Source organism: Ranitomeya imitator, chromosome 2 (assembly GCF_032444005.1).
Source record: "Ranitomeya imitator isolate aRanImi1 chromosome 2, aRanImi1.pri, whole genome shotgun sequence".
Classification (NCBI taxonomy): Eukaryota; Metazoa; Chordata; class Amphibia; order Anura; family Dendrobatidae; genus Ranitomeya; species Ranitomeya imitator.
The window spans coordinates 451,956,805-451,970,292 of record NC_091283.1 but is presented as its reverse complement, the minus strand read 5'-3'; the positions used below and the strand labels follow the sequence as shown (position 1 = coordinate 451,970,292).

Below are 13,488 nucleotides of genomic sequence, written 5' to 3'. Positions count from 1 at the left end.
GGTTCAATAGCTAGTAAATAATAAACAAATACTCACCTCTCCCCATTCCCCCACTGCTCCGATCTCCTCAGCATTTTCTGACCCTCTGCATTGCTCGCCACAGAGGGCGCACTGTAGTGATGTCATCGCTCTCTCTCCACTGAACTCAGATGCATGGGGAAAGATGGGAGAGGGAGCGTCATCCTGGACCTACTCTAGTATGTACAGTATGGTCTCCTTTCCATTCTGATAGATCTGTCACTCATGCTGTTCCCATGCTGGTGTGTGTGTATATATATATATATATATATATATATATATACATATATATATACATACACATACGTGTCCTGCATCCTGGTATACATGTACCCCAACCTGGTATAAATGACCTGCGACCATCAGGTGTCTTTGAACTGCGACCATCAGGTGTGTTTTGCTGAGGCGGTGGTAGTACACAGCTACATACAGATCCCTATTCCACAACTGTACTGCCTAAGCTAGAATATGGCAAGAATCACTTAACTAAGAAAATGTAGATAACACTACATCATCACTTTAAGACATGAAGGAAAGCCAACCTTCAAAATTCCTAGAACTTTGAAGAAGTAGCGGACATACTGCCGTTGCGGCTGGGGCCCAGAGGGGGGTATTGCAGGGCGGCTATTACTTAGGGCAATCAGGCTTGTTTCTCAGAGCCCGAGTCTCCAGGGGGCCCATAGCCAGATTGCCCTCATCATATGTGGTGGTCAGGGAGCGATCCCTGCAGCTCTGATGCCTACAAGGAAAATAGCAGCGGAGCAGAGCTGCAGGGATCCGTCCTCTGCTTCCTGCCTGATGCCTTCAACCTGACACAGACATGCGTAACTTGATGATGTCAGCAAGCAGCATTGTGCAAAGATGTCAGAGAGAAAGTTACTGGCAATGATGATGCTGCGGGGCAACGGTTGGAAAGGTGAATAGTGTTGTGGTTTTTTGTGGGGTTTTTTAGCCACTGGAGAGAACAATGATTAGGGTGGGGGAGAGAACACTAAGGTTGGCGAGGAAGGGGGGGGAGAACAATGATGAGGGTGTGGGAAAAGACACTCAAGTGTGATGGGTGAGAACAGTAATGAGGGTGGGGGAGAAGACACTGAGGTGTGGTGGGGAGAACAAAGATGAGAGTGGAGGAGAGGACACTAAGGTGTGGTGGGGGAGAACAATGATGAGGGTAGAGGAGAGGACACTGAGGTGTGGTGGGGAGAGCAATGATGAGAGTGGAGGAGAGGACACTGAGGTGGTGGGAGAGAATAATGACGAGGGTCGAGGAGCAGACACTGAGGTGTGGGGGGAAAACAATGATGAGAGTGGTGTAGAGGACACTAAGATGTGGTGGGTGAGAACGATGATAGGGGTGGGGAAGAGAACACTGAAGGGTTGTGGGGACAACAATGATGGGGTGGTGAAGAGGACAATGAGGTGTGGTGGTGGAGAGCAGTGATGGGGCTGGTGAAGAAGACACTGAGGTATGTAGGGGAGAACAATGATGGGGTGTTTGGGAAAAAAAATGATGAGGGTGGGGGATAGGACACTTAAGTGTGGTGGGGGAGAACAATAATGGGATGGTGGAGAGGACATTGAGCTGTGGTGGGGAGAACAATAATGGGGTGGTAGGGAGGACACTCAGGTGTGGTGGGGCAGAACAATGATGAATGTGGGGGAGAGGACAATGATGGGATAGGGAGAGGACAATGAGTGGGATGTGGGAGATGACAATGATATGGCTGGGGAAGAGGACCACGATGGTTGTGGGGGAGAGGACAATGATGGATGTGGGGGAGAGAACAATGATGGGGCTGGTGGAGATGACTCTGAAGTGTGGTTTGAGAGAACAATGATGGGGTGGTGGACAAGACACTGAGGTGTGGTGGGGGTCAACAATGATGGTGGGTGGGGGAGAAAACACTGAGATGTGGTGGGGAGAACAATAAGGGGGTGTGGGAGAGAACACTGGTGTGGTGTGGTGGAGGAGAACAATGATGGAGATGGTGGAGAGGACACTGAGGTTTGGTGGGTGAGAACAATGGTGTGGTGGGGAAGAACAATGGTGGGGTGGTGGAGAGGACACTAAAGTTTGGTGGGGAAGAACAATAATGGGGTGGTGGAGAGGACACTGATGTGTGGTGGGGAGAACAATGAAAGGGGTAGTGGAGAGGACACTGCTGGGTGGTGGGTGAGAACAATCATGGGGTTGTGGACAGGACAATGATGGGGTGGGGGAGAGGACACTGAGGTGTGGTCAGGGAGAACAATGATGGGGTGGTGGAGAGGACAATGATGGGGCAGGGGAGAGTACAATGATGGATGTGGGGATAGGACAATGATGAATGTGGGGGAGAGGACAATGATGGGATAGGGAGAGGACAATGAGTGGGATGTGGGAGATGACAATGATATGGCTGGGGAAGAGGACCATGATGGTTGTGGGGGAGAGGACAATGATGGATGTGGGGGAGAGAACAATGATGGGGCTGGTGGAGATGACTCTGAAGTGTGGTTTGAAAGAACAATGATGGGGTGGTGGACAAGACACTGAGGTGTGGTGGGGGTCAACAATGATGGTGGGTGGGGGAGAAAACACTGAGATGTGGTGGGGAGAACAATAAGGGGGTGTGGGAGAGAACACTGTGGTGTGGTGGAGGAGAACAATGATGGAGATGGTGGAGAGGACACTGAGGTTTGGTGGGTGAGAACAATGGTGTGGTGGGGAAGAACAATGGTGGGGTGGTGGAGAGGACACTAAAGTTTGGTGGGGAAGAACAATAATGGGGTGGTGGAGAGGACACTGATGTGTGGTGGGGAGAACAATGAAAGGGGTAGTGGAGAGGACACTGCTGGGTGGTGGGTGAGAACAATCACGGGGTTGTGGACAGGACAATGATGGGGTGGGGGAGAGGACACTGAGGTGTGGTCAGGGAGAACAATGATGGGGTGGTGGAGAGGACAATGATGGGGCAGGGGAGAGTACAATGATGGATGTGGGGATAGGACAATGATGAATGTGGGGGAGAGGACAATCATGGGATAGGGAGAGGACAATGAGTGGGATGTGGGAGATGACAATGATAGGGCTGGGGAAGAGGACAATGATGGTTGTGGGGGAGAGGACAATGATGGATGTGGGGGAGAGAATAATGATGGGGCTGGTGGAGAGGACTCTGAGGTGTTGTAGGAGAGAGCAATGATGGGGTGGTGGAGAGTACATTGAGGTGCGGTGGGCAGAACAATGATGAGGGTGGTGGAGAGGACACTGAGGTGTGTGGGGAGAACAATGATGGAGGTGGTGGAGGACAATGATGGGGTAAGGAAGAGGACAATGATGGATGCCAGGGAGAGGACAATGAGTGGGGTGAGGACAAAGAGTGGTGTGGGGGAGAGTATAACGAGTGAGGTGGGGAGAGAACAATGATAGGGGTGGGGAAGAGGACAATGATGGATGTTGGGGAGAGGACAATGATGGGAATGGGTAAGAGGACAATGATGGATATGTGGAAGAGGACAATGAAGGGGGTGGGGGAGAGGGCAATGATGGATGTTGGGGAGAGGACAATGATGGGAATGGGGTAGAGGACAATGATGGATGTGTGGGGGGGGTGGACAATGAGAAGAGTGATGAAGAGGATAATGAGGGGGTGGGAAATAAGGGGGACTTATAATGGACTTATGAAGGATGAAGGGGGAGGAGGGGAATTAGATAAGGCTGTCAAAAGGAATTTGGTGGTTGAGGAAACTTTATAATGAATTGAAAGTTGGGAGAAGACGCTGTCAGAGACTTGTAATGAATTGAGAGGTGGTGGAGGATGTTCAGAACCTGATAATATCTTCTCCCACCCCCAAATTCATTATGAAGCTATCAAGGACTTAATGATAAGGAAACATTGGACAGGGACTAAAGGTACCGTCACATTTAGCGACGCTGCAGCGATATAGACAGCGATATAGATCGCTGCAGCGTCGCTGTTTAGGTCGCTAGGAGATGTCAAACACGGCAACAGCAGAACGATTCAGGAGCGATCCAGAGACATATTTATCGTTCTCGCTGGTCGTTGCTCCATGAAAAAACATTGCAGGCATCGTTGCTTTTGCTGTCAAACAGGAGGAATCACGCTGACCTAACGACCAAATAAAGTTCTGGACTTTCAGCGATGACCAGCGATGTCACAGCAGGATCCTAATCGCTGCTGCGTGTCAAACACAGCGAGATCGCTATCCAGGACGCTGCAACGTCACGGATCGTTGTCATTCTGGTTGGAAAGTTGTTCAGTGTGAAGGTACCTTAAGTCTATGTGAACACGTTCAGGATTTGCAGGGGAAAATTTTGCTGCATATCCTAATTTGTTGGCAGCAAGAAAGTTCCCTAAAATTCATTTGGGTTTTTTTTGCCACATTTTATATGGTTTTGTTACATATTTTCCCCCACTCATATTTTCATCTTTAAATTTCATATAAGTAATCAATTAATAAGAAATTAGTCATCATAACTACCATGGTGAGGCAGATCCACCGAATCGGGATCCATCTCATTGCTGAGACTTGTAGTTCCATAGCATCTCCCTTGAGTCCAGACTTGAATTTCAAGCACCACATACAGTGTAGATCTGAAGATGCTCCTTCTGGGTCTGTACAGTCTTCTCACCGTCAGTATCTGGAGAAGAGCCCCCATCCTCCTCCTGATTTTCCATGGTTTCCCACTATAAGTTTTATTAAACTTCTGCATCCTGAGTGGAGAGCTGTCTGATATCACGTCACAGAGCAGTGACAGGCCCCCACCCCACCACAACTTGTAGAGGAGACAGAGGGAGCAGAGCGCAGGAGAAGGAGCACAGACTGCACAGAGCGCAAGGTAAGGAGCAGCCTGAGCTGTGGGGACACAGCACAGATCGGAGGGTGAGAGGTGTCAGCAGCACAGATCGGAGGGTGAGAGGTGTCAGCAGCACAGATCGGAGGGTGAGAGGTGTCAGCAGCACAGATCGGAGGGTGAGAGGTGTCAGCAGCACAGATCGGAGGGTGAGAGGTGTCAGCAGCACAGATCGGAGGGTGAGAGGTGTCAGCAGCACAGATCGGAGGGTGAGAGGTGTCAGCAGCACAGATCGGAGGGTGAGAGGTGTCAGCACAGATCGGAGGGTGAGAGGTGTCAGCACAGATCGGAGGGTGAGAGGTGTCAGCACAGATCGGAGGGTGAGAGGTGTCAGCACAGATCGGAGGGTCAGCGGTGTCAGCACAGATCGGAGGATGATAGGTGTCAGCACAGATCGGAGGGTGAGAGGTGTCAGCACAGATCGGAGGGTGAGAGGTGTCAGCACAGATCGGAGGATGATAGGTGTCAGCACAGATCGGAGGGTGAGAGGTGTCAGCAGCACAGATCGGAGGGTCAGAGGTGTCACTCAGTACCGATCGCACAGTTATGAGGGTGTGAGGTGTCAGTGCTGATCAGAGGGTGAGAGGTGTCAGCACAGATCGGAGGGTGTAAGGTGTCACTGTCAGCACAGATAGGAGGGTGAGAGGTGTCAGTAGGATCGATCGGATGGTGAGAGGTTTCAGCACGGATCGATGGATGTGAGGTGTCAGCACAGACAGCAGAGATCACAGGCGAAATACAGGGACGAGACAGCTCCAGAGATAAGTGGCTGTTGGAGAGATGCTGGGGAGCATTGGTAGCGCAACTACACGTCCTACATAATGGTAACGGAATTGGAGCCTTATACAGAAGAGCATGAGGGGCACAGAAAAGGGGGCTGCATAAAAACTGGGAAGATGACATAGGGGACAGCATGGCAAAAAGAAGGAGGAAGAGCAATAGTGGGGACCTACAGTGTGATCAGAAGGGTAAGCTCAGAAGAGGGTCTAGAAGATGTCCACTACAGGGCATGGGGCAGCCAATGGTGATCACACAGAGGGATATGCAGTGAAAGCAGAGTAGGCATATACAGGGAGAAAAGCCTGAGTGCTGTAGAGAAAGGGGTAAAGAAGGGGATCCTACAATGTAGAGAAGAAATAAGGGTTATATAGGGGGGTAAAGGATAAGAGGATGATAACAGTGAAGAGGGAGCAGAAGATGGGGGACCTGTCCTGGTGACAGGCAGCAATAAGCCTGCAGTTAGAGGGATCTTTGATATGTATAGGATCTAAAGTCAAACTATCAAACAGGGGTCCACACAAGAGGAGACAAGGTTTATTTGGCAGGGGAGAGCAGATGTGAGGGTCTGCAGTGACAGGCGCATGTAGAGGTTCAGCAGGGTGAGCAGAAGTTGGCTGGGATGAATGGATTCTACAGAGTTAAGGCGAGAAAGTAAATAAAATGCATGTACAGTACAAGACAGAAGAAGGGTCTACACCAGGAAGAAAATAAAAAGGGGCTATAGCACTAAAAGACACAGAAGAGGGGTCTACACTAGGAAGAAAATAAAAATGGGCTGTAGCACTAGAAGACACAGAAGAGGGGTCTACACTAGGAAGAAAATAAAAAGGGGCTATAGCACTAGAAGACACAGAAGAGGGGTCCACACTAGGAAGAAAATAAAAAGGGGCTATAGCACTAGAAGACACAGAAGAGGGGTCTACACTAGGAAGAAAATAAAAAGGGGCTATAGCACTAGAAGACACAGAAGAGGGGTCTACACTAGGAAGAAAATAAAAATGGGCTGTAGCACTAGAAGACACAGAAGAGGGGTCTACACTAGGAAGAAAATAAAAAGGGGCTATAGCACTAGAAGACACAGAAGAGGGGTCTACACTAGGAAGAAAATAAAAAGGGGCTATAGCACTAGAAGACACAGAAGAGGGGTCCACACTAGGAAGAAAATAAAAAGGGGCTATAGCACTAGAAGACACAGAAGAGGGGTCTACACTAGGAAGAAAATAAAAAGGGGCTATAGCACTAGAAGACACAGAAGAGGGGTCTACACTAGGAAGAAAATAAAAAGGGGCTATAGCACTAGAAGACACAGAAGAGGGGTCCACACTAGGAGGAAAATAAAAAGGGGCTATAGCACTAGAAGACACAGAAGAGGGGTCCACACTAGGAAGAAAATAAAAAGGGGCTATAGCACTAGAAGACACAAAAGAAGGGCAGCACGGTGGCGCAGTGGTTAGCACAGCAGCCTTGCAGCGCTGGGGTCCTGGGTTCTAATCCCACCCAGGACAACATCTGCAAAGAGTTTGTATGTTCTCTCCGTGTTTGCGTGGGTTTCCTCCGGGCACTCCGGTTTCCTCCCACATTCAAAAGACATACTGATAGGGATTCTAGATTGTGAGCCCTATCGGGGACAGTGATGATAATGTGTGCAAAAACTGTAAAGCGCTGCGGAATATGTTAGCGCTATATAAAAATAAAGATTATTATTATTATTATAAGGGTCTACCTTAGAAAGCACCACACAGGGGTTTACACTAGAAATCACAGAATAAGGGTCTAGACTAGGAGGGAAAGAGTTGTGGGTTCTGCTGTGAGGGTCATCTAAGGGAGCTAACAGAAGTCCTACAGGCTGGGGGGCATGACATTAGGAAAACAAGTAAAATATCAGGAGCAGAGGAGAATGTAATGCAGAGAGAACAAGTTACTACACAAAGAGCCAGCACTGGAAAAAATATTACCCCCATTTCAGGAAGGATTGTAGCAGATGAGGTGGCACAGCCTGTCCCAATCACTGCATACTTCATTTGATTTTGCATAGGACTGCAAGTAATACTAAACGATCCCATGTCAGTTCCTTATCACTGCTCAAACTACAGCAATTGACATGGTTTGCCGAGACTTGTGGTTCCAGAGATTCTTTTTTTCTCCTTAATATACTGTAATTTGCTATAATACTGCTCCGTTCTATATAATTATTATATGAGGAATTGCATATTGGGGATTGAGAAAATTTCTAGAACTGCGCTGGGAATTAAGCTTCAATGAAATGATCCTCTGTTGTGCTAAATGTTGTTATTACATCATTACGTCAATCGGTTTGCAGCGAGGAACGCTGAGGATGCTGATTTTTAGCAATAGAGGCGTCAGTGCGGAAAACCAAACCCAATCCACCCGCTGCCTTTCAGTGGAAGCTATTGCTCTATGTTATCAGCCTCTGTAAACTGAAACTAAGGCTATATTCACACTTTGCGGATTTTGCTGCGGATCCGCAGCGGATTTGACCGCTGCGGATCCGCAGCAGTTTCCCATGAGTTTACATTTCAATGTAAACCTATGGGAAACAAAAAACGCTGTGCACATGCTGCAGAAAAATCCGCGCGGAAACGCTGCGGATTACATTCCGCAGCATGTCACTTCTTTTCTGCGGATTTTCAGCTGCTCCAATAGAAAACTGCAGTTGAAAATCCGCAGAAGAAAACGCAGTAAAAACCGCGATAAATCCGCAGTAAAAACCGCGATGGGTTTTCACTGCGGATTTTGCAATTCCGCTGCGGAAAAATCCGCAGTGGAATCTGCAAAGTGTGCACATAGCCTTAAGGAAAAGAACTGAACAGAACGTGGGGCATGCAAAAAAAAAAGCTTTTCTCCAACTTTCACTACCTTTGCGGTTTAATAATAATAATAATAATTTTATTTCAATAGCGCCGACATATTCCGCAGCACTTTACATTTTAGTGGGGATTTGTACAGACAATAGACATTACAGCATAACAATAATCACATAGAGCAACAGATACCAGGAGGAATTAGGGCCCTGCTCACAAGTTTACAATCTATGAGGAAAAGGGGAGACATGAAAGGTGGATGGTAACAATTGCTTTCATTAGTCAGACCAGCCATAATGTAAGAAATTGGGTGTTCATGTAATGCTACAAGTACCGGTTATCAGCCAGAGTATGTAAAAGTTCAGACACAGAGGGCTAATAAATGCATAAAGTGTACGAGAACATGATGCAAGGAACCTGGTTATGGTAAAAATATTGAATGGGCCACACAGGGATAGGTAGGGCACGCTTAAAACAGTGGGTATTGGGGATTAATCTAATTAACCTAGGTAGTGCATTCCAAAGAATTGGCGCAGCACGTGTAAAGTCTTGGAGATGGGTGTGGGAGGTTCTGATTATTGAGGATGCTAACCTGAGGTCATTATGAGAATGGAGAGCACGGGTAGGATGGTAGACTGAGACCAGAGAGGAGATATAGGGTGGTGCTGAGCCATGGAGCGCTTTGTGGGCGAGGTTAATAAGTTTATACTGAATTCTGGAGTGGATGGGTAACCAGTGTAATGACTGGCACAAGGTAGAAGCATCGGTGTAACGGTTGGTGAGGAATATGATCCTGGCTGCAGCATTCAGGACAGATTGGAGCGAGGAGAGTTTGGTAAGAGGGAGACCGATTAGTTGAGAGTTATAATAGTTCAGGCGAGAATGAAGAAGAGAAACAGTAAGAGTTTTTGCAGAGTCGAAAGTAAGAAAAGGTCAAATTCTAGAAATGTTTTTGAGGTGCAGATAACAAGAGTGAGCCAGTGATCAGATGTGGGGGGTGAATGAAAGCTCTGAATCAAGTATGACCCCAAGACACCGAGCATGTTGCTGGGGAGTAATGGTAGAACCACACATGGAAATGGCAATGTCAGACATAGGTAGGTAGTAGGTTTCATCTAATTGTTCATACATAGGTATAACATAGTGATACTGGGCTTACTGCATAGATTAGCTCCGACCCAGTGATCGGATTGGACTGGCGTAGATCCTTTACGGACTGGATTTCATGGATCTGTAGGGATCATTTTAATTTAATCCTAAAAAAAATGAAATCTAGACCATAGAGGAGATTGGTCAAATCTGGTGCAAAGGAAAAATGACGGAATTGCCTACTGCAACTAATTAGATCTTTAGTATTCTGATAAGAATTGTAATCTGCTTTTCATGAGCAAAAACATTATTTTTTTTCTTTTCACCAGCGCTGATAAATTTTCCCCATTGTGCTACAACCATTTGAGATGGAAAATAGAGCCTCTTCTTAGGACACTATGGAGGTTATCATCCCATACAGACCGTTTTCTGGCCAGTGATATTTTGCACGTTTGTGCCTGCCCCACCACTCACCTACAAAATGGTTAAGAAAAGGAGATGTTTATCCCAATGAACTCCAGAAAAATGGCTCACCGAGGGCTTATAATTCCTTTTCTATCACGCAGGTGCTCCAAGATTATTAAGAGGCGATGCTATTATTATCTTTCCCATAGTCGCCATATGCTTCCACAAATCCACATATGCACTTTTCGTCTTCATTTTTTTTCTTTAGACAGCATTTGCTGTTCCAGAATATAATTAAATGCTCTAAATCTTTTTATCTTGTCTGATTTTTTTTTTCTGTCTTTTTTTGCTTTGCTTTCAGAAACTGAACAGATTATCACCCGGAGGACACACAGACATATCTATCATATCCCAGAAGCTCAGCGTATTTCACAGTTTAAGCTCCCACAGGACATGTATACGTTCTTGGTAAGCCTTTTTATAACTAGCTGGTGGATGGATGCTTGCTTCAATGGGTTAATATACCAAGAGGCCTTCACCTTATTTCCCATCTGTCCTTCTGATAAGATTTGAAGCAGAGAACCATGGAGAACATGTCCCTGCTGAGCCGTCCCAACCTATCGTGTATTCTCGGTGATGTTAACGCGCATATCACCAACAATGAGCTGCCCCCTGACTTTTACATCATTCTCCCTGTCATCTACTCTGTGATTTGTGTGGTGGGGCTGACAGGAAACACCGCTGTCATCTATGTCATTCTTAAAGCCCCCAAGATGAAGACTGTCACCAACCTCTTCATCCTGAACCTGGCGATTGCAGATGACTTGTTCACTCTTGTTCTTCCCATCAACATTGCAGAGATCCTGTTACATTATTGGCCCTTTGGGGTTGTCCTATGTAAAATCATTTTGTCTATAGATCTATACAACATCTTTTCTAGCATCTTCTTCTTGACTGTCATGAGTATAGACCGGTATCTGGTAGTTCTGGCTACAGTGAGGTCGAAGAGGATGCCATATCGCACCTACAGGGCAGCAAAGATTATCAGTATTTTAGTTTGGTTCTTAGTGATTGTCATTGTGTTGCCCTTCACTGTTTTTGCTGGAGTTTACATGGATGACATGGAATTTAAGAGCTGTGGATTGAACTTTCCCAAGCCAGAAAAGCTTTGGTTCAAGGCAAGTCGTATCTATACCCTGCTCCTGGGGTTTGCCATCCCTGTTTCCACCATCTGCGTCTTGTACATGGTCATGTTGTACAAACTACGGAACATGAGGTTGAATTCCAATGGGAAAGCGTTGGATAAGGCCAAGAAGAGAGTCACCATCATGGTCTTTGTTGTTGTAGCAGTTTGCCTTTTCTGTTGGACTCCTTTCCATTTAGCCACCATCGTATCTCTCACTACAGATTTGCAGGAGACCTCTTTAGTCATTGGAATCTCTTATTTTATCACAAGTCTGAGCTACGCCAACTCTTGCCTCAACCCGTTCCTTTATGCCTTCCTGGATGACAGTTTCAGGAAGAGCTTTCGGAAATTGCTGGAATGCAAAACAACTTAAAGCTATAAGGACTTTAGGTTCTGGTTCTTCTTCAAACCTAAAAAGAAATTCTTACATAAACAAAATATTGTCCCTAGTAAATATAAATACACTAGCTATTGAACCCGTTCTACGCCCGGGTGGCGAGCATTTATATTGGTATATGGTCTCCATCCTGGTATGTGCTGCTCCATCCTGCGTCCCCATCCTGTCATGTGTGCACCCATCCTGCGTCCCCATCCTGTCATGTGCTGCTCCATCCTGCGTCCCCATCCTGTCATGTGCTGCACCCATCCTGCGTCCCCATCCTGTCATGTGCTGCACCCATCCTGCGTCCCCATCCGGTCATGTGCTGCACCCATCTTGCACCCCCATCCTGTCGTGTGCTGCACCCATCCTGCTTCCCCATCCTGGAATGTGCTGCACCCATCCTGCGTCCCCATCCTGCGTCCCCATCCTGCGTCCCCATCCTGTCATGTGCTGCACCCATCCTGCGTCCCCATCCTGTCATGTGCTGCACCCATCCTGCGTCCCCATCCTGTCATGTGCTGCACCCATCCTGCGTCCCCATCCTGTCATGTGCTGCACCCATCCTGCGCCCCATCCTGTCATGTGCTGCACCCATCCTGCGTCCCCATCCTGCGTCCCCATCCTGCGTCCCCATCCTGTCATGTGCTGCACCCATCCTGCGTCCCCATCCTGTCATGTGCTGCACCCATCCCCATCTTGGAATGTGCTGCACCCATCCTGTGTCCCCATCCTGTCATGTGCTGCACCCATCCTGCGCCCCCATCCTGTCATGTGCTACACCCATCCTGCGTCCCCATCCTGTCATGTGCTGCACCCATCCTGCGTTCCCATCCTGCGTCCCCATCCTGTCATGTGCTGCACCCATCCTGCGTCCCCATCCTGTCATGTGCTGCACCCATCCTGCATCCCCATCCTGTCATGTGCTGCACCCATCCTGCGCCCCCATCCTGTCATGTGCTGCACCCATCCTGCGTCCCCATCCTGCGTCCCCATCCTGTCATGTGCTGCACCCATCCTGCGTCCCCATCCTGTCATGTGCTGCACCCATCCTGCGCCCCATCCTGTCATGTGCTGCACCCATCCTGCGTCCCCATCCTGCGTCCCCATCCTGTCATGTGCTGCACCCACCCTGCGTCCCCATCCTGTCATGTGCTGCACCCATCCCCATCTTGGAATGTGCTGCACCCATCCTGTGTCCCCATCCTGTCATGTGCTGCACCCATCCTGCGCCCCCATCCTGTCATGTGCTACACCCATCCTGCATCCCCATCCTGTCATGTGCTGCACCCATCCTGCGTTCCCATCCTGCGTCCCCATCCTGTCATGTGCTGCACCCATCCTGCGTCCCCATCCTGTCATGTGCTGCACCCATCCTGCGTCCCCATCCTGTCATGTGCTGCACCCATCCTGCGCCCCCATCCTGTCATGTGCTGCACCCATCCTGCGTCCCCATCCTGGTATATGCTGCACCCATCCTGCGTCCCCATCCTGTCATGTGCTGCACCCATCCTGCGCCTCCATCCTGTCATGTGCTGCACCCATCCTGGGTCCCCATCCTGCGTCCCCATCCTGTCATGTGCTGCACCCATCCTGCGTCCCCATCCTGTCATGTGCTGCACCCATCCCCATCCTGTCATGTGCTGCACTCATCCTGTGTCCCCATCCTGTCATGTGCTGCACCCATCCTGCGCCCCCATCCTGTCATGTGCTGCACCCATCCTGCGTCCCCATCCTGTCATGTGCTGCACCCATCCTGCGTCCCCATCCTGCGTCACCATCCTGTCATGTGCTGCACCCATCCTACGTCCCCATCCTGTCATGTGCTGCACCCATCCTGCGTCCCCATCCTGCCATGTGCTGCACCCATCCTGCGCCCCCATCCTGTCATGTGCTGCACCCATCCTGCGTCCCCATCCTGGTATATGCTGCACCCATCCTGCGTCCCCAT

General features: G+C 48.7%; 1 protein-coding gene across 1 annotated transcript; it reads left to right on the top strand.

Annotated features, from left to right (window-relative positions):
* The first annotated feature begins 10,442 nt into the window (after positions 1-10,442).
* On the top strand, positions 10,443-11,663 carry NPBWR2 (neuropeptides B and W receptor 2). The gene has a single exon (XM_069755667.1). The coding sequence runs from the start codon at positions 10,557-10,559 to the stop codon at positions 11,529-11,531; it is 975 nt and encodes a 324-aa protein (XP_069611768.1). The 5' UTR covers positions 10,443-10,556; the 3' UTR covers positions 11,532-11,663.
* Positions 11,664-13,488: the final 1,825 nt, after the last annotated feature.